Source organism: Camelus bactrianus, chromosome 21 (assembly GCF_048773025.1).
Source record: "Camelus bactrianus isolate YW-2024 breed Bactrian camel chromosome 21, ASM4877302v1, whole genome shotgun sequence".
In the NCBI taxonomy this organism is placed as follows: Eukaryota; Metazoa; Chordata; class Mammalia; order Artiodactyla; family Camelidae; genus Camelus; species Camelus bactrianus.
In genome coordinates this window covers 7501-29432 of record NC_133559.1, presented here as the reverse complement: position 1 = coordinate 29432, position 21932 = coordinate 7501, and the positions used below count along the sequence as shown (strand labels likewise).

At 45.1% G+C, this 21932-nt stretch overlaps 2 protein-coding genes across 2 annotated transcripts; both read right to left on the bottom strand.

Moving 5' to 3' along the window:
• Positions 1-1649: 1649 nt before the first annotated feature.
• PRDM7 (PR/SET domain 7) lies at positions 1650-16720 on the bottom strand. Its single transcript, XM_074349965.1, has 11 exons — positions 15663-16720; positions 15101-15224; positions 14671-14778; positions 10266-10315; positions 8241-8397; positions 7501-7602; positions 7017-7288; positions 6548-6615; positions 5256-5449; positions 2452-3306; positions 1650-1735 (listed from the first exon to the last, which is right to left on the bottom strand). Exons 1-11 carry the CDS (start codon positions 15729-15731, stop codon positions 1650-1652), a joined length of 2085 nt encoding a protein of 694 aa, XP_074206066.1. The 5' UTR covers positions 15732-16720.
• On the bottom strand, positions 11785-14442 carry LOC105080887 (large ribosomal subunit protein eL39-like). The gene is given in 2 exon segments (XM_045506688.1): positions 11785-11795; positions 14295-14442. Coding segments are annotated over 2 exon segments (159 nt in total).
• Positions 16721-21932: the final 5212 nt, after the last annotated feature.

The following is a 21932-nucleotide window of genomic DNA, read 5'->3' as shown; positions in this document are numbered from 1 at the left end:
CATCCCTGTTCTACAAGGGTGGGGACCACACAGGGAGTAGGTCACAGGAGATGGACTTTGCACCATCTTGGAGGCTGGCACCCTGCTAGGAATGAGGTTTTTGGCTGGAGGGCAGGAAAGGGAGCAGAGCTTGAAATGCTCAGCCTTCCAGAGGGGTTCCAGGTCAGGTCTGGTGGGAAATGGCGGTGAGAATCTCCCCTACCATGTATTTCAGTGGAAACAACTTTGCCTATATTGTCTCCAACTCTGTCCCTCCCATGGCCCAAATGCAAAGCCACAGAATATTGAAAGCTTTATGCTGCTTCTCTTCCCGTAGGGAGACAAAACCACAGGCACACGCTCATTTAAAAAAGCACGAAAGAAAATGGAAAATAATAATGGGTTTTATTATTGAAATCCATATAGTTTATGTAGAGACTTTACAAGCCTGGGGCGTGGGTCAGGCGGTCGTGGGGTTTGGGTGCCCCCCTGGTGGCCACACTCCTTTTGGTATCTTCTGGCAACGGGTTGGGATTCAGCCTTCCTGAGCCCGTCTCGGCAGGAGCAGGACTGGGCTAAGCCTAGGACTCCTCAGAAGCGGGGTGAGGGGGGGAGTTGTGAGGGAGAGGATGTGATGGGTCCTCAGGGGCATGTCTCCTTGAACAGCGCTGCTCCCGTCTGCATTCAAATGCAGTTCTGGGTCTCAGAGAAGCGTGACCCCTGGGCGGTCAGCGCCCTCACTGGCCCAGTGGCAGGTATGACATGCTCGCCTCTACTCGCTGGTCCACGGGAGCCCTGTGCTCCTGGGGCCTTGGGGACGTTGTGCGGATCTGCTCTGCTTAGAGTGTGCCCCGTTGTCCCTTCAGACTTCACTTACTTGTTTTTCCTACATAACTATTTATTTATTTATTTAAATTGGAGTCTAGTCAGTTTACAATGCTGTGTCAGTGTCTGGTGTACAGCACAGTGCTTCCGTCCTACAGGTACATAGTATATTCCTTTTCAAATTCTTTTTCATTATAAGTTATAGACTTTGCTTATAAAACCTAACTTTAAAGATAAAATGGTTGAGAATTTCAAGGTGGCACCACGTTGCACTGAAGCACAGGCCCGGGTCCAGGGCAAGTGCGTACAGGAGTGCTGTGTGGTGGGCTTTGTGGACGCTCTGTGCAGGTGGGGCAGAAAGGGGTTCAGAGACTCACGGCTCCCTTGGTTCCTGCAGACGCTGTCTCCAGAGTCTGTTCTCAGCCAGGCTGCCTGCCTGTGTTGAGGGGGTTCTGAGGCTGCTGGGGCTCCGTGGGAGGGCGGTTCACCCCTCCCTTAGTGTCCCTGACCTCACACCTCCTTCTCAGGGCTGCAAGTCTGCGGAGGAGAAACCAGTGGGGTCTGCCCAGCGTCATGATTTGGCTCCCAGGTCTCTACCCTGTCTCTGTCTTTCCTTGTCCAGCTCTGAACACCTGGAAGACGTGGGCATTGATAGTCATGCAGGGATAGAACAAAGTGCAGGTCTTGCATTCTCAGCCAGTCTCTGTGCCAGATTCTGCCCATGCTGATCCAACTTTTAACATCAAACCAAAAGCTAGAGCTCCCATCCCATTTTATAGATTAGAAGAGCAAAAAAAAAAAAAAAAAAAAAAGAGGCACCGAGAGGTTGAGCATCTTGCCCTAGGTCACACAGCTGGTGAGGGCAGAGCTGAGAATCGACCCACTGTGGTCTGATCTGGAGTCCACATGCTGTATGCCGTGAGGTGCTGACCTAGAGGGGACAGCGATGAGAGAGTGAGGGAGACCAGATGCCCCAGACTGAGCCAGGCACACACTCATGCACACACGTGCTTGCATACATACCCACGTGCACACGGCTTTCACCTTTGAGGCTGCAGGAGTCGGAGGAAACCAGAGAGGAACCAGGAGAGGCCAAGGGAGGGTGGGGTCTATTAGGAGAAGAGGCCACACTTCCCAAGAGACCAAGGAGTTCCCCAACCTGATAAGTCTGTCTCGAATCCTAGATTACTCTCCCTGGACACAGGAATCAATTGTCCAGTACCCTAATCGGATTGACTTCAGACTTATGCCTTTCCAGGGGTTCAGTTCCTGTGGAGACTGGGCTGAGAGTATGAGTTCTCTGTGGCCCTCCTGGACCCCACTGTTTTCAGTGATAAGAAGGGGAATGAGGTACATAGTCTGGGCTTCAGATTTGTGTGGAGACAAAATTTATTAGAACAGGAGACCAAAATACTGTGAAGCGTATTGTTATGAACATCTCCAGAACACTTAAGAAACCCTCCCCTGTTTATCTACCTCATCTCTTGTCACGAAAGTGGAGGATCTATTTAATCAGTAATTTCTGTCCTGAGTGTTAGGGGTCATAGACTTCCTTTGACACCCAGTCAGAGCTGAGGTATGGAGTATGTATGTGTTAATTAGTCCTCCTGTGGCTAAGATGTGGTTTATTGGTAATGACTCACTCACCCTCTTTGCAAACATAGGGCTTCTCCCCTGTGTGTGTCCTCTGGTGTATGGTGAGATTTGACTTCTGTGTAAAGCCTCGTCCACACTCCCTGCAAACATAGGGCTTCTCCCCTGTGTGTGTCCTCTGGTGTATGGTGAGATTTGACTTCTGTGTAAAGCCTCGTCCACACTCCCTGCAAACATAGGGCTTCTCCCCTGTGTGTGTCCTCTGGTGTGTGGTGAGATGTGACTTCCGTGTAAAGCCTCGTCCACACTCCCTGCAAACATAGGGCTTCTCCCCTGTGTGTGTCCTCTGGTGTCTGGTGAGATTTGACTTCCGTGTAAAGCCTCGTCCACACTCCCTGCAAACATAGGGCTTCTCCCCTGTGTGTGTCCTCTGGTGTGTGGTGAGATGTGACGTATCCTTGGAGCCTTGCCCATACTCTCCATACTTGACTTCTACAGTTCTTGACACTCCTGCCCACGTGAATAATTTGCCTGTGTCTTTTGAATTCACTTTCTGGCCTGTGCTGGGCTCTTCCTCCATCATTCTGTCATGTACCCTGGAGTTCCCCATTTGTCCTTTGTGTGAGTAGGAAAAGGCCCCTGAAATCCTCCTCAGTCTTATCCTTTTCAGAAAAGGTTTGGACCTTTCCTTGACCTCTTGACCTTCAGGTTTGTCATTCCAGCTGTGTTGGTCAGAATGCTGCTGCTGCTGATTTTGATTGCCTGGGCAGGGATCTTCTGGCTCAAGGTGTCTTCCTGCAGCTGTTCTTGGGAGGATCTGAGAGGGGTGGTTGTGTTTCACATGTTGGCTGAGGAATTTCTGACTGGAGAAGGCCACAGAGTAGGAGGGACATGGATAGATCTTTGGTTCTGCTGAAAGAGGAAGCTTTTGGTCAGTCAGGTGTTTTGTCTCCTGGTGAGGCCTGCCCCACTAATCGTCTAGCGCATTGACAGCACACGGTGTCACCCACCAAGTGTTTCTTTAAAACCTGTTTGTCCGTTTACTGTTTTTTCAATTTCACTTTTAAAAATTTTTATATTTAATCTTGTATTATCTATTTTTATTTTGGTAGCGGGGGAGGGGCAGGTAATTAGGTTTATTTATTTTTAGAGGAGCTACTGGGGATTGAACCCAGGACCTTGCGCATGCTAAGCATGCGCTCTGCCACTGAGCTCTGCCCTCCACCCCCACCCATTCCATTTTTATTCACTACATCTTCAGAAGTCCAGAAAGTCCATATTAAGGGCCTTTTCTACATCCAGACTAGGGATCTTCAAGGAGCGTCAGAGGCAGCTTCACTCCTTATAGAGATGGAGCTGCAGTGACCTTTCTCCATGTGTAAGTGTCTTTAAAGCTGTATCACATGTGACACAGTGTCCACAGGTATTTTAATGTATTGAGAAGCAGCAACACTCTCGGTGACTTAGGTGGAGTCATCCTGAGTGAACCCCTGTGAGCAGAAAGGGATCTATTAAGCTGGGGGAATTCAGCCTGGAGATCTACACATGTGGGGGGCAGGACAGCGCTGTGGTTAAACAGCCTGTGAGGAAAGCTGAATTTGAGTCTCCTAATTCACAGAGACATATTTAGCTGAGCACCCCATGGGCCTGGATCTCTCTGAGGAAGAGGGGGCACTCAGATTAGACAGGACAGAGTCACCCAGGTCCCACAGACGGGAGGACTCTGGCTGCTGCTGCCCAGTTAGGTCATGAAGTGCTTCTCTCTGTTTTCCATAAACATAAAAGTATGTCCTTCCTCAGGCCTCACAGCAAGTATTCATATTTGATTTATTTCATTCAGTATTAGTCCATTTAAAAGACCAGAGGAAGTCCAGTGTAAGCCTGACTCTAACCCACCAGACTTCTCGCAGCCTGACTCCCACTCATCCTGAGCCGTGTGCTGCCCTCTCTCACCTGACGGGGAACTGATCTCTGAAGGGATTCCCTATTGCGTCTCTTTCCAAAAATTAACCAAAGCATTATCTTAGGACACACATCATGCCACTTCTAGCTGAAACCCACATGACTGTTCCATCTCACTCAGGAAAACCCAGTGCCTAAGCCTGGTAGGTACAAAGGCTTTTGTGTGTCTATTCAGCCTCCTTCCTTCCCTCTGGGTGTCCTTCTGTGACCACCTGAATGGCCTGTCTCCTTTCTGCCCTGGGGCTGGTGCATGGCTGCTCCCTCTGCCTGGAGTCCTTGCCCACAGATGTCATCTCTGGAGAGAGGCCTTCCCGAGCACCCTCTGCCACCCCTGCCTCCCCTCACACTGATCCCGAGGCACTTTTCCTGGACGGGTTTTCCTCAGAGCACTAACCCATGTCTGGCTCTATGCAGACGTACTTCCCTCCCCTCCACTGCCCGAGAACAGTGATTCTGACCGCCCTGTTCAATCTCTGTTTCCAGTGCCTGGAGCCCCGTCTGGCACAGAGTATGAGCTCACAAGGCAACTGAGTGAAATAATGAGTGAATGCAAATCAACGGACACGTGTCACTTAGAAATACAGAGGAAGTGAAGAAACAGCTAAGGGTGAGAGAGCTGTTGATGCTCGAAAACTTGTTCTTGCCTCTGAGTCTTTCCACACTATGTGATGTTATATATTTCTTGCATGAAATGTTAAAAAAAATTAGAAGAAAAAAATTAAATATAAACATTTCCCCTAAGAGTCAAAGACATATAAGATAAGTCAATTTCTGAAGCATCTTAATTGAAATTTTCCCTTCTTCAGACTGGATTTTACTCTACTTAGGAGCTGGACCATGAAAGTCCCCAAGGAGAGCGTTCCTTCTCTTCCTGCTCGGGGAGTGGTGGTGCCCACCTTGCCCTGTGGTGTGCTCTCTCTTCCACTGGCTGCCCCACTTGATGCCCAGCTCCTGGCCGTACTCGTCCCCATACCAGACCAGCAGCTCACAGCCTGGCCTAACCACTCGGCAGGTCCGGTAGAAGATCTGCCTGTGATACTGAAAGGCCACCAAGTTCTGCTCCTCGTCATCCCGGGCACAGTTCACATACCTGGGTTGAGGCAGGAAAGAGTGTAAGTTCCCCCACCCATCAGATCCATGCCCGGCTCCTTGCCTTCCTTCTCTGATGCAACCACACCCACCATTCCTTCCCAGAACCTGCTGTTCACACCTAAGTCTCCTTCCCTGTCCTGTGAACTCCCATCTCCACACCCTGCTGACACCCCATCATGGCTGGAGTGCTTTTCTCTCTTAACCTAATCGTCTGCTTTTCGAAGTTCAGTTCCAGGCTTATCTCCACCTTGAGTGGCCTTTAGCTTCTCTAAACTCCGACTTAAGTTCTGCTTTCACACCAGAGAACCTGGTGCTTGATCATGAACTCTGCTTCTAGATGAGCACATACCCCTCATTGTTCGGCCCAAGCTGGTTGTCTTTTGAGGGGCCTTTTTCTCCAGTCTCCTCACACTTTATGTAAGGTACCATTCCCTTGTCTTCCCCAGGGTCTTGTAGAAACTGGGAGATCTCTTCGACTTAGCACAGTTACACAGAACAATAATAGTTTATTCACAGTCTGCATCCCCTGACAGAATGAGAGGCCTTCAGAAAGAGGGGCCGGGTCAGGTCCACACTGCAGACCATTCCTTCGCAGGCTGCAGAGCTCAGTTCTAATTAGAGTGAGGCTGGGAAGACTTGCTGCCCTCACAGATTAAAAGTCCCTCATCTCAGGTTGTCCTGACACTGTGTAGTTCCCGAAAAACAGGAAAATTATAGGTAAATATTCCTAAAATCAGTTGTTTAATGTTTGTCTGCAGTATCTGTTTAAGTAATGAACTCCGTTGTCTAAACTGAAGTGTAGTAAGTGCTTAATACATGTCAGGTAAATTAAAGTGTCCTTGGTAAATATAGACTCTTTGGGGTTTTTTTAAGTACTCAAATTTTTTCTAGCCTAGAGACTTATATTTTGAGGACATATACTATATTTTTATCTTCTGTGTTTCTAATGTCTCTTTAAATGAAAGAGTATTGTATGGAGAAAAAAGAGAGACAGACGACGTAAAAACCGTTGAGGGAGGTGTGATGAGAAGGAGAGGGATGTGGGCCTGAGAGACATGAATGTCCTCTCTGGAACCTGGAAACACACTGGACTTACCTCATCCAGTTGGCCCAAGATTTATCCTTTCCATCCACATACTCATAGCAGTTTCTCCCTTTGGTGATCTGAGTTTCAGAAAAAGACATTAAAGGCTTTATTTTATTTAATTTATTTTTTGCTGGGGAGTATTATTTCACTCTGCTGTCATCAGTGCTCTTCAGCCTGCATGGATTCAACTACCAGCCATGGCCACACGATAAGCTCCTTAATCAACATCTAATGTCCAAGTCTGTCTGTCCACTCGGGCAGGGCCCCAAGGGGAGGAGCCACTTCTTCGTGTTTGTACCCCTGTGTTCCCACCTGCCCTCTGATCTTTAAGTGGAAGTTCCATGTTCATGCAAAATCCAGTGTACAAGCTGACCAGGCCATCCCCATCCAAATCCTAGCATGCAGGAGGTGAGGTCCCACCAAGGCACAGAAGGGATGTGGAAACCAGAGTGCAGGGGAAGAAGTGCATGTTTCTCACCAGCCAGGAGTATCCACTGTTGGCTGCCTCTTCATCTTCTGTGATCTGACCCTCATAGGGGCCAAAGTGCAGACCCAACGGCAGATCAGATGCTTCGTTCCATACTCCAAGCCCAGCCTCTGGGATGCCCGATGGTCCGATTCTTAATCCAGGGGGCAGAGTGAGGGCTGAGCGGTTAGGATGCCCCCTTTCCACTGCACTGTCCTTTACAAATGTAGGGGGCCCGTGAGCAGCACAGCTGTCAATGAAGAAGTTCTGGCACTTCTCACAATCTGGAGGCGAGAGCAACAGGGATTAGGGAAGGTATAGTGCATGTTCCTGGTGAAGTGTTTCACAAAGACCCAGGGCACTCACATCATTTAGCCTCAATCCTGTACTCCAAGTCACTAGAGGAAGGGAATGACTTGGGGACCAAATGATGAAATGAGATTATTGTACAAGACATAGCAGCCTTCTTTGTGAGCAGGTCAGCAGGGTCACTCACAGAGGTAGTCATCATCCTGGGGCTCGCTGACCTCCTGGTATGCGTGGCCCTTTCTTTCTCGCAGGCTGTACGTCTTCACTTGACTCTCCTTCCTTCTGAGCTCTAAATTGGAGAAGCATAGGTTAGTGAGGTTGGTGGGGTCTGGAGTGTTAGCCCGTTTTACCAGAAAATGTGAAATCTCCTCCCGTTAGATTATCACCTGTCCTTCTACATGCTTTGATTTTCTTCCTTTAACTGTTGGTTCAGAAAGACTAAGACTCCACACTGACTCCAGATGCTTAATTCAATTTTAGCTTCCGGCCATTCCCATTATTAGGGTTAACTTCCAAACCCTTCTACTTAGAAAATGGTTCATTCACATATTTATTCATTCAGAAAATATTTATTGAGGGCACATTCCATGTTAGGCATTGAGTGAAGGCCCTGGCATACGACACTAGAAAGTGTGGTCCCTATGATTATATCTGGATTTATTGAACAACTGGTATGTCTCAATACTATTGTATTTAATTTAATGCTTTCAAAAAATATATGAGTTATGTATCCTTATGTTCACTTTACCAATTAGCAATCAGGGGCTCAGAACATTTGTAAGATTTTCCCAAAGCCCCAGTGCTAACTCAGGTTAGTCAAGTTTAAACTCAGGCCTAGCCAGAGTCCACCCCACATACCTAGGCCACATTTATTAACCTTTCTAGAGGACTTAGAGGGAATGAAGTCCCTAAGTAACCTTCTCTTACCCAGTTTTTGTCTGGAGTGCCGCCCAGAGGTGCTTGCTTCTCCGAGAGGGGGAAATGGTTTCTGGGCCTGCTCGGAGCCACTTGTCTTCAGCGGTTTTGCTGTTCCCGACAACTCCTTCAAACTAGATTGATTACTTAATGGCCCCCTGGGCATTCCCTTCAATGTGAGCGTCACACAGTAAAAGACAAATGCATTTCTTTAGTTCTTTAGGGCTTAAGATGCATTTTCTTTCTTTTTTGGGGGGGCGGCGGGGGAGGTAATTAGGTTTATTTATCTTTTAAAATGGAGGTACTGGGGTTTGAGCCCAGGACCTTGTGAATGCTAAGCATGTGCTCCATCACTGAGCTGTGCCAACCCCCGACGTTATTTTCACTTGCATGACTTTAGTTAATACTTCAACAACCCTTGGAAATACCTGGGGGGTCTGAACACCAGAGAGTAAATAAAGGACTTTCCCTTCAAATTTCTCTATAAAAGTAAGAGCAAGGGAGGGAGAAGACTTGGGAAGACCAGCTGGAGAGTCAGCAAGGTCTGTGAAAGAAGCAGGTAAGAGCTTATAGAGGAAAAGAGGGGATCTTCTGTTAATTAGTGAACGTTTGATAGAAGAGGAGATGTAGCAAAGCATAGAGGGCACAGAACACCTCTGGAAAATAGGTGACAGAGCAGTGAGATTGGGACAAGAACAAAGACATGGTTGGCAGGAACATATCTAGACAATAAAGAAAATGATGCTAAAAGTAGCGAATTGCCTTATCCTAGAGAGAATATTTGGAAATAGACTAGCTGGTCCCCATCAATTCTGCTGGAATAAGGCTGTACTACTAAGCTAGTTCTCTTCAGTTTCCTGATCTGTAAATTGCTATATATGATTCTTAATGTTTTAGTGAACATGAAACTTAATAATTCACCAAATTTCTTTGTAAGCTATTTAGTACAGTGTGAGTGTGAAATTATAGTCCTGCTATCAGCTTATCCCCTCAGCTGTCTCCATATTTGAAATCTAGCTCACAGATACTATTTTCTTCAGCATTTCTTGGTCCTCTTACATCTAGCTGAACGTTTAAATATGGAATTGCTCATTCAGAAAACATTCAGGGGGCCCTTGGGGCCTTAAGCTGGGCCTGGGACTTCTGAGAAGAAACAGATATGGACCAGGCTCTCGAAGACTGGAATGCACAGGCAGGCTAAACAAAGGATTCCAAACATGAGAGTCCTAGCTAGAGCTCAGGGGAAGGAGCTGTTACTTCCTCCTCCAAGAATGAGCACTTGATGTCAATTCCAGACGGATGAGTTTCTACTGGAAAGCGTGCGACCTGTGTGCAGTCCTTAAGTTGTTTTCTTACCTATTGTTTCTCAGTTATCAAATCTGAAGCTCCTCAGGGCTGAGAGGTGCTTCCCCTTGTTAGAGTAGGAGGCCCAGGGTGGGGATCCTGTCTCCTTCTTCATCTCGGACCATTCACTGTTCAAACTGCCCACATACCTAAAAGCCTCCTGTAGTCAGATAGTCTTAGCTTGGCAGAAAAGAACTGAGGTTGGTGTCATCAGTCAGGTGAATGAGGGACAGATGTATAAACAAGACAATGTTGACTTTATAAAACTAGGGAAACATTAATACGCTTGTAAGTGGCTTGGAGAAGGAGCTCTGGATTAGATTGCACTACCAGTGAGTCTGTGATCTCAGGCATAAATCAATTTTTAAAAAATTTCAGTTTCTTGATCTATAAAAGGTGACAGTTATAGTACCTTCCTATGGGTACTGTAGGGTTGTTGTAAGGTTTAAGTGAGTTTATTCATATGAAAAACTTAAAGTCTGAAATGTTATTAAAATAAATAATGTGAAAAAACCCTACTATTGTTGCTGTTCTTATTAACTATTGAAATGATAATGTTATCAGACATTGTGTTAAAGAGAGAAGGAAGGGAAGGCAGCGATTCCTAGAATATTCTGTGCATCCTCCTCTTCTTACCTGTGATTGGCTGTGTGAGGAAGATTTTCCTGTCAACAGGATTCAGGATATACTCACCTTCTTGTGTCTACTATGCTCCGCTCTGAAGTCCACCCAAGAAGTTTTAACTAAAAGGTGATGAGAAATCAGTGTTTTGGTTGGTAAATGGTTCCAAACTCTGGGCATTCTCTTTAGAGACACAGAATTCTAAACTAGAGAGTGACAAGTACAAGGATTATTGGTGATTGGAAAATGATTTCTGTCTCATCAAGGCCTGTGCTTCCAGCGGGAGCACCAAATAATTTTCTTAAAATTAGAGGAAAAAATAGACAAAAACTTGTTCCTGCTTCATCCTATGTTTATAAAGTATCTATTACATTTATTTTTTAAAAATAAGATTTCTAGCCTTTCATGACAAAAATACTCAACAAACTAGAAATAGAGGGAAGTTACCTCACTATAATAAAGGTCATTTATGAAAATTCCACTTCTAACATCATATTCAACAGTGAAAAACTGAAAGCTTTTTTCTCCTAAGATCAAGAAAAAAAGGCAAGGATTCCCACTGTCACCACTTCTAGTCAACAGAGTACTAGAAGCCCTAGCCAGAGCATTAGATAAGAAAAGGAAACAAAAGGCATCCAGTCTGGAAAGGAAGGAAGCAAAATTATGTCTGTTCACAGATGACATGATTTTATGTGTAGAAAATCTTAAAAAATCCTGTTAGAACTAATAAAGGAATTTAGCAAAGTTGCAGGATTGAAAATCAACACTCAAAAATCAGTTACATTTCTATGTACTAACAATGAACATTCCAAAAAGGAAATTAAGAAAACCATCCTATTTATAATAGCATCAAAAAGAATGAAATAATTAGGAGTAACTTAAGGAGATGAAGACACTGAAAACTACAAAATATTGCTGAAAGAAATTAAAGAAGATACAAGTAAATAGAAAGACATCCCATGTTTATAGATTGAGAGACTTAACATTGTTTAAGATATCCATAGTACCAAAAGCAATCTAAAGATTCAATGCAATCCCTGTTAGAATCCCAATGGAATCTTTTGCAGATTTAGAAAAAGCCATCCTACAGTTAATATGGAATCTCAGAGGACCCCAAATAGCCAAAACAATCTTGAGACAGAAGAGCAAAGATGAAGGACTCACACTTTCTGATATCAAAACATATTATAAAGCTGCAGTAACCAAGAGTATAGTATCGACATAAAGACAGACATATAAACCAGTGGCAGAGAATAGAGAGCCAGAAATAAACAGGAGTAAAAACTGTTGGGTATATGGCCCAATGACCTTCATCAAGGGTTCCAAGACTACACAATGGGGAAAGGATAATCCCTTAGGCAAATGGGGAAACAGAATATCCACATGCAAAAGAATTAAGATCTTATCTTACATTATATACAAAAATCATCTCAAAATGGACTAAAGACCTAAATGTCAGACCTGAAACGATAAAGCTTTTAGACAAAACAAGGGGGGAAGCTTCATGACATTGGAATGGGCAATGATTTCTTAGATATGACACCAAAAGTGCAAGTAACAAAAGCAAAAATAGACAAATGGGACATTAAATTTAAAACTTCTCTGCAGCAAAGGACACAATGAACAGAGCAAAAAGGCACCCTACAGAATTGTGGCAAATATTTGTAAACACATATCTGATAAAGGGTTAATATCCAGAATATATAAAGAACCCCTACAACTCAATAGTAAACACCAAGTAACCCGATTGAAAATTGAGTGCTATAGACTGAGTTATGTCCCTCCAAAATTCCTGTGTTGAAACTGTAACCCTCAATGTGAGGTATTTGGAGATGAGGCCTTTGGAGGGCGGTTAGGGTTAGATAAGGTCACTAGAGTGGGGCTTTCATGATGGGATTAGTGCTCTTAAAAGAAGTGGCTCTCTGTCTCCAAGAGTGTGCCTATGCAAAGAATAGGTCATGTAAACATACAGCAATATGGAGGCTGCCTATAAGCCAGGAAGAGAAATTGATCATGATGACACCCAGATATCAAACTTCCATCCTCCAGAATTGTGAGAAAACAAATTTCTGTGGTTTAAGCTGCTCAGTCTATGGTATTTTGTTATGGCAGCCTGAGCTGACTAATACAATGGGAAAAGGGCTTGAATAGACATTCCTCCACAGAAGATAAACAAATGGCCAACAAACATATGAAAAGATGTTCAATATTAGTAGTCAACAGGGAACTACAAATTAAAACCACAGTGAGAAATTATCTCATACCTGTTAGGATGGCCACTATGAAGAAAAGAGAGACAATAATAAGTGTTGGTAAAGATGTGGAGAAACTGGAACCCTTACACACCTTACACACTGTTTTGGGGAGTGTAACATATTGCAGCCTTTATGAAACACAGTATGGAGGTTCCTCAAAAAATTAGAACTAGAACTGTTATGTGATTAAACATATATATGGGTATATATCCATTAAAAGTTGAAAACAGGATCTTAAATAAATATGTGAACATCCATGGTTATTGCAGCATTATTCACAATAGCCAAGATGTGGAAGAAACCTAAATGTTTATTGGTAGATAAACAGATAAAGAAAATGTGGTATATTTAAAAGAAAAGAAAAGAAAAGAAAAGAAAAGAAAAAAGAAAAGAAAATGTGGTATATACATACAATAGAATATTATTCAGCCTTAAAAAATAATGAAATTCTGTCATATGCTACATCATGGATGGACCTTGAGGACATTATGCTAAGTGAAAGGGACCAATCACAAAAATACAAATACTGTGTGATTCCATTTACATCTACATTAATCAAATTCATGGAAACAGAAAATAGGCTAGTGGTTGCCAAGGGCTATGGGGAGGAAGAAAAAGAGAGTTGTTGCTCAGTGGGTATAGAGTTTCAGTCATGCAAGATGAAATATTCTAGAGATTTGTTGTACAACAATGTGCATATAGTTAGTACTGCGCTGTATAGTCAGAAATTGTTAAGAGGGTAAATAAAGATGTGTAGACGTATAGTAAACCGTGGGGTAAATATTCCCTATGAAGACTTTCTTGTCATGGCAAAACTTTTGCAGATAACCCCATGTTGAGTTTTCATATCTCTTAAACACTAATTTTAAGACCCTAAGGGAACAGAAATCTGTAGGTGGGCAATCATAAACCTAATCTGAACTGCTTTATCCAGTCTAGACAGATTAACCTGCCTAAATTCTCCTGTCTGAGCAGCAGAAGAGGAAGTGTGCTTCTCACTTCTATTTTATAGTGATTGCACTTCATTCTATTTACCTGATGCTGTCTCTGGTTAGTGAAATGTGGGAAAGATCAGGGAGACTAAATAGTTCTCTCACCATCTCCCAGAGTCAAGAAAAGAATCAGATTCAGCTTGGGGTAAGAAGATCATGTGGTGGGATTAAGTATATATAAATAATGTATCTTTATATAGTATGTTAATCATTTCCTCTCCTAAGAGATTTAATTCAATAACTGAACTGTTATGAGATTAGTATTAGAAAACTCTTTGGTGGATTTACAGTCTAATTAAGGTTTCTTTAGTTTCCCTTTTACTAATTAACAATGTTTAGCAAAAATAAATTTAAAAAATGATAAATTTTAAACATATAGAAAACTATGGAGAATTATACTGGAAAACCTATACATTCACCACCGTTCAGTCTTATGTCAACATTCTGCCACAACTGCTTTAGATCTTTTAATTTCTATTTCAAAATTCAAAAACAAAAATAAAAACAAACAAAAAACAAACCAAGACACAGTGAAGCCACCTGCCAGCAACTACTTCTCTGGTGATAATTTTGGTACTTCTTATTCACATTCAGATTTTTATAAATATACTACTTTTTTAATGTATCTATAAATAATATATATATAGATTTTTTTCCAACAAAAGTTCTCACATAGTCATTACTGAGCAAAGCACTAGTGCTGAAACACTGACACAAATAGAGAAATCATTTTTTCCAACAAAATACATCCAGCTGTCCAGATAGTGGTGATGTTTTCAGAGTGATATGTAAGATGCAAGTGACCATGACACAGCATAAACGTATGTGCCTCCTCATGTGTGGCTCCTTAAAACCCAGCTTGGTTCTTTTCCAATGTCCTCTCTTGGAGTTCTGCCTGATTTTATTACCAGTGTTCATTCGAATCCATTGGGGGATGGGAAAATTATGCTTTTGTTTCTTGGCTAGGAATCACTAGATCCTAAAAGTCTTGTGAGATGACATGGTGAGGAGCAGAGTAAACCGCACATAGGCCAGGTGGAGAAGAGGAGACTTACTATTTTACATATCTTAAAACTTTATATGGATAGCATCTTACTGTATAATATTCTGTTTCGCTTTTTGCTTGTTTGCTGAATGATTATGTTTTCTTTACTAATATCTGAAATGCAACTGAGACCTAAACCCAGGTTGGTTTCAGGAAGACATCTCTAAATCCTTCTGGCCCCTCACCTTGCTGCCTTGGTGTCCATTCTTCATCAGAATCCTCAGTGTCATCCACCTGGGGTTTGATGGCCTTCCTGCGGTGACACATGAAAGCTGGCCGAGGGGCTCTGAGACCTAGGAAGAAGCTAAATTTTTGTCCTAAAATGGAAGAGCTGGAAGAAGCAACAAAGCACAGAGGCAATGGAAAACGCCACAAAGTCAGCGCAAGTTAGTAGGATGGGCTAGGAGAGTCTAGAACAAGTCAAGAGGTGAGTTCCACACAGCCAGTGCCAGCCCCACACTGCTACAAAAGAACAAAAATGTCCTCCACATTAGTCTCCACACAGAAGGGAACTGCTGGGTGAGGAACCTGCCTAAGAGAGAGCCAAGCTAATATTGAGACTGAAGACCTGTTTCATGTTTCCCAGGCTCATCTGCACCCAGCATTTCCTGTTACCTATAGTAATCAGGGCTTCATAGTTCCTTTTCACATTCCTATATCGGATTTTTTCCCATTCTCCCATCTCAGTCCATTCTTCCTTGGAGAAGTATATGGAAATGTCTTTGAAAGCATCTTTGCCCTAGAGAAAATAATAGATTTCATCAATGACTTACTAATACAAGTCATAACTTAGAGTTTTAACAGCCTTCTCCTCCACCTTGTGTGCAGGCTGTAGCCTGAGGCCTCTGGGTGGGGTGGGGGTGGGGGGAAGGTCTCTGTGAGACAAGGATGGAGATTTTCCCTCCTGATTGTGTCCTGCTTAACTGAGCTAACACTGAGCCTGTTCCTTACCCTCCCCTGACACAGAGCAGTCGACGATGCTATGTCCTGTTTCCCCTTCCCCCAAACATCTCAGACAGGACCAGACACCCTGTGTATGTTCACAGAGAAGGTCACCCGCTAGTGCAGGCCAGGAGTCTGCGGTCCTCCAGGGACCAGCTCCTTGTCACCAGGCCCCTCTCCCTATCCTTCCTGTAGACCCGGCTTGGAGCCCAGCTTGGCCTCCTCCACCTCTCACCGTGGGCTTCCACTCTCTTTCCCCAGCATCTCCCTCAGTGCTCTCCTCCGAGGACCTGTCTGGGCTCATGGCTCTGGGACCGCCTCAAGGCCAAGGTGCCTGTGGAAGGAGAAGGTGCTGAGAGGGGGCGACAGCCCAGAGCCACGTATGTCTTCTTTCAGGTGGGGTGTCCAAAACAGGAAGGTGTGGGGACCCAGTGAGGCTGAGAGGATGGGGGGTCGTCGTGCTGGGATAACTGACGGGATGGAAGGACCTTCGCGGGTCGTGACAGCCAGCCTACTGTGAACTAGATTTTGTTTCTTCAGTTCCCCTGAACTCGGCCCACCTGAGGAAAGGCAGCGGGAAGGACGCGTCTGTGGGTGTTCGAGGGAGTCCTGAGGTGAGAGTCGGAGGAGTCCTGAGGAGACCTGGAAGCCCCTGACTGCTGGGACTGCGGTCAGGCTGACGTTCAGGGCTCTGTTCCAGCGAGGGAAGAGGAATACTTCTCAGAGAAGGGTTTTGGGGATCTCCCCCTGGGGACTCTGGAAAAACCTGGGCGTAGCACAGGCTTTGTCTCAGCCTGAGGAGATTGGTGTCAGTCAGGCTGAGGGAACGGGGTTCCTCAGATGGAGGGGATTCGAGATCCCTCAGGACAGGCCTCGGGGTCTTCGCGGCCGAACAGATTTGGAATGCTCGGGCTGAGAGGATTTGGGAACTTTGCGGCTGAGGAGATCTGGCGTCTCCCGTGAAGGGGCGCTAGGTTCTCCGACACTGAAGTTGGTTGGGGTCTTTGACGATGAAGATGAAGGGCTTAAGGTTCCCAGGCTGAGGGTGTTTAGGTCTCTGAGGTGAGGGAAATTTGGTCTCTCTGTGGGTGCTTCGGGCTGAGGGGAACAGGGTTGCTCAAGGTATTCGGGGTTCTAAGCATTAGGGGATTTGGTGTTTCTCCGGGTGAAGGGACTTGGAGTCTCTGAAGCTGAGGAGATGTGAGGTCTCTCTAGGTCTGGGTCCAAGTCCCCCAAGGCTGACGGGATTTGGAGCCTTTCAGGGTGACGGGATCTGGGGCCTCCCGGCCTGGGATTTGAAGGTCTCGGGCTGAGGGTTTATAAGGGTTTCGCACGGCGTGTTCCGGTCAGCCTCCCCGGCTCCCCTCTCGCGCTACCCGCCCTGCCCACCCTGGCCCCGCGCGCCCTCAGAACCGGGGCGCCCCCGCCCTCCCGACCTGAGGAGAAGCCAAGCGCGAGGAGAAGGCTTGTAAAGCCCTGTCAGGCACCAGCCACCAATCGGCGCTGAGACCGAATTGGTCCCGCCAGTGGGCGGCCGCAAGGGTGCGGAACGCAGAGAAGGTCCCGCCCCACCCCTCGGGGATTGGCTGCTCTGGGTCCTGCGCGTGTCCGTCAAGAAGCCTCCAGCGCGCAGGCGCAGTTTGGCGGCTTTCATTGATTTTTCTCCACCCGAGACTCCGCGACCCAGTTTAATGCTGACCTGGAGCGTGTTTAGAGTGCAGTTGGCAGTCCGGCGCCCTTCAAAGATTCTTTGCTCGCTAGACTGTAGCAGTGCTCCGGCCCTTTCTCTTAGACCCGTATGTGCCCCTCCTTTCAAAGTCCAGTTTTAGCAAGAATCTCATGTGATGAATATTGCATTATTCAGGGGAAAACTGTGTAATTCACCAAATTCTCGTGAAACTGTGTATTCACAAAATAAACAGCATATGATTCAAAGATTTAAACACAGGTGGAATAGTTATATTAGAGGGGAAGGTATAGCTCAGTGGTAGAGCGGTGCTTAGCATGCACGAGGTCCAGGGTTCAATCCCCACTACCTCCGTTAAAATAAATAAACCTAATTACCTCCCCCTCTCCAACAAACAAACAAAAAACACAAAAAAGCAAAAAGCCTAGTGGGGTGGTTCTAGCATATTTTAATACAGAATAATTTCTAAGCAGTATTTTATTAGAGGAAAGTAACATGCAGAAAAAAAAAATCATGTTATTAAAAAAAAAACACCCAACCAAAGACATACATGTATGGTTACACATGGTGAAAGGCATCAGGTACTGGTATCACGACCTCAGTGTCTCGGGAAGGTGAGGGGGGACTGGCTTTTTGTGTCGTTTGGAATATGATATTTGTTTTCATTCTTTTTTTCCTTTACTTAAAAATTATACTTACAAATGTTTTCTGTAAATAATTTGAATACTCACTAAAAATGAATGGAAGTTATTAGGTTTTACATATATATTTTAAAATAACAGAACAAAAATTCTGTACAAACTTGTTATTTACTGTGGCTCATTTCCATATCTAAACAAAACCTTGACCACCCACAATGTGGGGGTCAAAGTGTCCAATTTTCAATCAAAGCTCTATTCCAGAATTTAAACTGTGTTGCATAGTTACTGTTTCTGTGTACAGACACCTGCTCCCCAGCAGTGTTATCAGTTTATATATTTCTCAGAAACGGGAAAGCTTAAAGAGAGGCATCCTTTTTAATGGAAAAGTATTTAAGAGAAGATTGAAGCTTCAGCCACCATTTTCAAGGTTATTAGATGTACGTCCTTGGAAAAATCACTTAATTTCTCCAAACTTGACCTGATAAACAACAACAACAAAAACCTGCAGTAAACTTGCTTGTAACAAAGTGATGGAAATCTCAAATTGAAGTGTTAGAAACATCTTATTTTACTTGAGCCTTATACATTGCTCTACATTAATTATAGTTTGGTTAACATGTTTGTTCATTGAAATAACAATGTTCTCAAATTCTGTTACCGACCCCTGAGTCAGTTCCCACCAGCCAATAGTACGAGGCTGAGTTCAGTTCAGAAGCCAAGGAAAACTTTATTCTTCCATCAAAGAATGGAGAGGTGCGAGCAGGCACTAGAGCAGAGGCCGTGGGCAGGCTGCTTTACAGGGATCTGGTCAGTGGGGCAGGGACAGTTCTTGCGGGGCTAAAGCAGCTGGTGAGGCTCAGGCCCTGGACTGCAGAGTGCGTGCAGCATCTCTGCTCACGCCTCCTGAGCTCAGGTGTCTGTCCTGCACTAGGAACTTTGGTCTGAAGGGCCGGGTGCGAGGTCTCTGCTTGTGGAATTGTAGGAGAAAGTGAAACTAGACTCAGCACAAAGGAAAAAAGGTTAGACTTTATTTTCTGACACAGATTCCATTTTTTATTTCCCAGGAATTGTTAACAGGCTTTGTGGGGGACAAATCCCTCCTCTGCCCTGCTCATCCTTGAAGGGCACTGAGGGCATGGGTCTGACCTCTGTAACTGCCCCTGCTGACTTGGGCGGCCTCATAACCCCGGGTAGAGGAGCAGCACTTCTCCCCAGCTGCCTCTGGATGGGTTTGATTGAACCAGGCCTCAGCCCCAACTACTCCTTTTCCCAAGCAAACACCATTTGTAGTTCTATAGATTCTAATGGTCTTAAGGGTCCAGGGAAGGTTAAAAACAGTGTGACGTAAGGGTGGGCCTGTTTCACCAGGCTCCAAATGTGTTCCGCCAAGTTTGGCTGCTGGGTTTCTGCCAGCCAAGACGCTTTCTGAACAGTAGCCTGCACTTTCACTTACATTAGTGAAAAAACAGCATGATGTATCAGACTTCACTGCGGTCAGCTCACAGGTAATCCAGGGCAGTGCGGTCATCCAGGACCATGCCGGCCAGTGAGTCAATGGACTTTTGAAGTAGCTTGGAGCTGAGGCGCAGCTCACTGGCTGCCATCCCTGCTGTGACTGTTAGATTTTTTTTATGGTGACAGCGTTATACATGGTTCCCCCGTGAAGCTCACTAGCCCTGCATGAGTGTAATGATTCCTGCAGTTAGTATTTTGCCCTTTTGGGACACACTTCTGTTATTTTTCGGAAGAGAAGCTCCAGGTCATTAGAGAGGGTCACGTGTATAGTCACAGGGGCCATCTCTCTGGAGGCTGGGGCTGCCTCACTCAAGTGTGAGGTACCCACCGGATGATCCTGCAACTGCAGGGCAAGGTGGGTGGTTAGGCTTACCAAGTGGGGTCCCTTGTGGGCTGCTGGCTTTCCTGGTGTTTAGCTGCACCCCGTCTCCTGGCTTAGCACGGTCGCTCCCACCTGGAGGACATATCTTCGTTGCCCATTTCTAGTGGTCCCAGTTTTTGAGCTAGTACCCTAATGGTGCTTTCCTTCTCCCAGGAATGTAAGGGTCAAAGGATTTAGCTAAATTTGTAAGGTCCAGGGCAGGGGCCTGAAGTAATTGCTTTCTCAGTTCTCGGAAGGCCCTTTCTGAATTCTAGGGTTACCCTCCTTTCCTTTCAACTCTTCTTGTAGAGGCCCAGCTATAAGACCACAGTTAGGGATCCAGATGCAGTAGGCCAAGCTGCCTTCCAGTTCTAGGAGGGGCGAGACATGGCTCCTTTCCTTTCCTGGGGTTGGGGGGTGTCACTGACCTTCTGTGAGAGTAGAGACCAGGTAGGTCACCCTAGTCTGCAGTATTTGAGTGCTTTTCTTATACACTTTGGATCTGCTAGGTGGTTCAGGGTGGTTACAGTATTTTTGTCAGGGGCCTTCTTAGTAGGGCTGGTGATGAGAATGTCACCTACGTCCTGGAGAAGGGTTCCCTAAAGTTTCCCTGAAGAGGGTGGGGGAATTTTTGAACCCTAGGTCAGAACTACCCAGCAGTGTCATTATTGTTGCCTGTTTGGATCCTGCTACTCAAAAGCAAAAGTTTCTTCTGACCCTGGGGCTAATGGAATGCAGGCACCTTTTAAGTCTAACACAGAATTCCAGGCCCTGGTGGATGGAAGAGTGGCCAGCCCAGTGTGGGGATTAGGGACCACTGGGTTTGTATCCTCCGTGGCTTCACTGACTGTCCTGAGATCCTGTACCATCTGGTATCCCCCACTGAGTTTCTTTATGGGGGGAATGGGGCTATTATGGGATTATTGTCATGTTCTAATGAGGTCCTGGTCAATTAGGCCTGTAGCACGGGGCAGTGGCCAACAAGGCTTCCTTAAGGAGAGGGTACTGTTTTCTGTTTGGTCATGTATGTCTAGGTTCTAGATGGATGATCGCAGGATTGGCTCATTCCACCCATCCCTGGGCCTTGTGAATGAAAATCAATAAACAATCTATAATACTGTGAAATAAAATTCGTGTTTTATGGCAAAACAAGAAAAATTCAAACCAAAAATTCCCTCTGCCCTTTGGCTCCCTCCCTCCCCACATGCGCACTGTGCATCTGCATCCGGCATTGGCCAGACCTCCTTCGTCGGCAGGAACCATGAAGAGCAGCATTCTGGCAGCACCAGGACAACTCCTTAAAGGATAACATTCCTTCTTGATCTCATAAGGGGTCACATGACGCTTAGATCTGGATTGTATAAACTGTCCGCTATACATCATTTAATGTACAGCTGTCTGTGTCAAAAACCTTACATAACTGTGCCTTGACTTCTAATGGGTGCAACGGTTCTCCACTTTCTGGGGTGCTCATCTTGGTTTTAATCATCAAATGTGGCTCAAATAAAATTTCCCACTTCTTTCTTAGTTAGACTGATGAGTTTTTCATGACAATAGGAACAGGAAGAAGTTTTGTTTGAGCCAAACTGAGGACTATAACTGAGAAGAGAGCCCCTCAGATAACTCTGAGAAACTGCTCCAAAGAAACATGGTTTTCAGCACAATTCTGTATCTTGGTAGAGCAAATAACATTAAATTAGTCAGGAATACATTTCTTCAAAGTTAAAAACAAACAAGCAAACAAACAAAACAACCAGACCAGCATGTACACAGCCAGTCAGTATGGCCCTGGCACCTGGGAAGGGAGGCTTATCCTCGAGGGAGAACCAGCACTGGCATCCCAGAAAGGGAGACGTGTAATCTTTAACATAGACATTCTTTACTTCTGGTCAGTGTAGCCTTTTCTTTAATAGTTAAAGCAGATGAACCATGTATGTTTGATAGACCACACACAGGCTGTTAGCATAAAACTGCATAAAATTAATAGGCTGTTAGCATAAAATGTTAGTTTGTACAGAATTCAGGTTAAGTCATGTATAAGCCAGAATGACTTCCCCATACCTCAGTATATGAAAATTTATTTATTAGCCTAGACGCCTCAGTATTTACTCCAGGGAGGTTGACTTGATCTGTCTGTGGAGTTTTGCCATTAACGTTGTATCTTGTGTCTTTGTCTAGGGGAATGCCAATCTCCAGTTTGTCTCCCATTCGGGGGATAGTAGCTCCCAATGTATATAAGATATCCCTTCCTAGCAGGGGTATAGGGCATTTGGGAATGTATCAGAATGGGTGTGTTCATCT

Excerpts from the sequence above, each read along its gene's own strand:
- PRDM7 (XM_074349965.1), bottom strand. The coding sequence starts at position 15,731 with ATGAGCCCAGACAGGTCCTCGGAGGAGAGCACTGAGGGAGATGCTGGG. Across the intron at positions 6,616-7,016 it reads ACAGTGGATACTCCTGGCTG|ATCACCAAAGGGAGAAACTG; the intron begins GTGAGAAACATG and ends TCTGAAACTCAG. Across the intron at positions 5,450-6,547 it reads TCTTGGGCCAACTGGATGAG|GTATGTGAACTGTGCCCGGG; the intron begins GTAAGTCCAGTG and ends GCCTCAACCCAG.